The following is a 2071-nucleotide window of genomic DNA, read 5'->3' on the forward strand; positions in this document are numbered from 1 at the left end:
AATTCACATTCGTTCTGATGATTCAGAATATAAGATTTAGCAATATTTCTGAATGTCTGATTATTATAAATAAAAGAAAATTGAGCTTTAAATGGGTTGTTTGGAATCTGGACATGTTTAGATTTCAACTATCTTAGACAGAAAATCCATATGCTTGATAAATGACTTCAAATCAATTCTAAATGTCAATTCTTTTCCCCATCAATGATAGACTAAGTGTTCAGGACTGTCAAATAATCAGTGGAGAGGTTTGGTGTAAAATCATAAAACAGTAATGGAACTTTTAAATCTGATTTATGCCACGTCTGCAGCCAGTGTGGCTACAAGTGGCTGCAAAGATCAGATGGTCAGTAGCTCCCATAAAGTTGTTAGTGGGCTTCTAATTAAACCTACGCGCTTTGTGAGGAGTCAACGGGACAAATGGAAACAGTGGAAACTGGAGCACGAGGGAGAAAAGGCGCAAACTTTCCCCCTTTGATGAGTCCATCAATTAGCATCACAACCAGCGTTCACGTGTCCTACCAGCGTAAAATCTCACATTCGCAAATAATGACAAGCCAAAGCACAATGAGGAACACGGAGGGGAATAAAGGGGGCACATTTTAACCAGATGCCCGGCAATAAATAACAGGCTCGGTGCCCCCTCTCTCTCTCCAGCTGAGAGCGGGCATTTACATTTTGAAGTGCCGGCACGGGGGTCCACCAGGGGCCGGAGCGTGTCCTGCAGGAATGACAGGGGCCACAATTGTTCGTGCAGGACGCGTTGCTTTATTTTGAATGAAATGTAAATTGCATGCTCCGGCGGCGTGTGCGCAGACTGCGGAGCCCATATAAACATCTGGGGGGAGCGCATGCACAGCCACATGCGTCCTGGTCGGTCCTCAGCTGAAATGCAGCCACTTGCAGCCAAACTACCGCTTGTGCACAGAACACCTTTTTCTGTGGAGGATATTTTGGACCCCACGAAATTTACAAGGAAAATATTCTGTTGTGAAGGCGCAGCAGCTACAGGTGAGAGTAAAACTTGTTTTTGTGGACCATGTGTGTGCTGATTGTAGATAACTCCCAATCATTTCTCTTTTTTAAAATGTATTTTCCAAAGTAATTTTTCATAATGAATTTGTTTTTATATTTTAGGAGCCTTCGCAAAAAGGGATGGACCCAGAGAGAAGCAGCACCCCCCGGCAGGTGAAAGCTGCAGCCCGGAGGAGGAGGCTCTGAGTCCGGAGAAGCTCGACGAGTCAAAGGCAAAAAAGAGCCGACGCATCCGCACCGCGTTCAGCCTGGAGCAGCTGCAGGTCCTGGAGCGCAGCTTCCACCGGTGCCACTACCTGTCGGTGCTGGAGCGACACACCATCGCCACGGCCCTCCGCCTCTCAGAGACCCAGGTGAAGATCTGGTTTCAGAACAGACGCACCAAGTGGAAGAAGGAGCGTGTGCAGGGCAGCGAGCCGGAGGAGGAGCGCGGCTTCGCGGCGTCCTTCACCTCCCACCCCGCTCTCTGCTCCTGTCCGAGCTGCAGGCCGCTGCTCTGCCGCCACCTGCAGCTCCCCGCGCCGCTGCCGCTGCTGCCGCTGCCCCACCACCTCTACTACATGTAGGCCTGCACTGAGGGACTGAGCTCCGCTCAAAGTGGCACTGTAGAGCTGCTCTAGTGTTCAGGACTGAGATTAATGTCAATACTTACAAATGTTTATTATTTTCTACTGTAATTATACTATAACTTATTTTGATAAACGCTTTTATATTGATTCATTGGATCCTTGTTTCATTTTATATGACTTAACTCTTTATTCCCTGAAAGTTTAATGCTGGCAGCAGAAAATTAACTTATTTATCACTACTGTGGATTTACATGTAGACCTTGAGCCTTATGGCTGCATTCAGCTATGGACAGCAACATGTTTATATATATTAAAATTATTACCAGTAATAGTAATGCAATACTCACCAGGCAATATTGGCAGCAGGGACATGTTATGTCTGAAAGGGGCAAACGTTGTGCAGTTAAGTGGTTTCTTCCATCTGATGGTGAGGACAGTGACAGTGAGGGAGTAGATTTTAAAAACCG

The 2071-nt window shown here is 46.5% G+C and overlaps 1 protein-coding gene across 1 annotated transcript; it reads left to right on the forward strand.

Annotated features, from left to right (window-relative positions):
- Positions 1-595: 595 nt before the first annotated feature.
- pnx (posterior neuron-specific homeobox) lies at positions 596-1733 on the forward strand. Its single transcript, XM_020081887.2, has 2 exons — positions 596-1011; positions 1138-1733. Exons 1-2 carry the CDS (start codon positions 852-854, stop codon positions 1599-1601), a joined length of 624 nt encoding a protein of 207 aa, XP_019937446.2. The 5' UTR covers positions 596-851; the 3' UTR covers positions 1602-1733.
- The last annotated feature ends 338 nt before the right edge of the window (positions 1734-2071 follow it).

The sequence above is a fragment of the Paralichthys olivaceus genome, chromosome 18 (genome assembly GCF_024713975.1).
Source record: "Paralichthys olivaceus isolate ysfri-2021 chromosome 18, ASM2471397v2, whole genome shotgun sequence".
Lineage (NCBI taxonomy): Eukaryota > Metazoa > Chordata > Actinopteri > Pleuronectiformes > Paralichthyidae > Paralichthys > Paralichthys olivaceus.

Coding starts and splice junctions, on each gene's coding strand:
- pnx (XM_020081887.2), top strand. CDS start 852: ATGCACAGCCACATGCGTCCTGGTCGGTCCTCAGCTGAAATGCAGCCA. Junction 1,012..1,137: donor TGAAGGCGCAGCAGCTACAG/GTGAGAGTAAAA, acceptor TTTATATTTTAG/GAGCCTTCGCAAAAAGGGAT.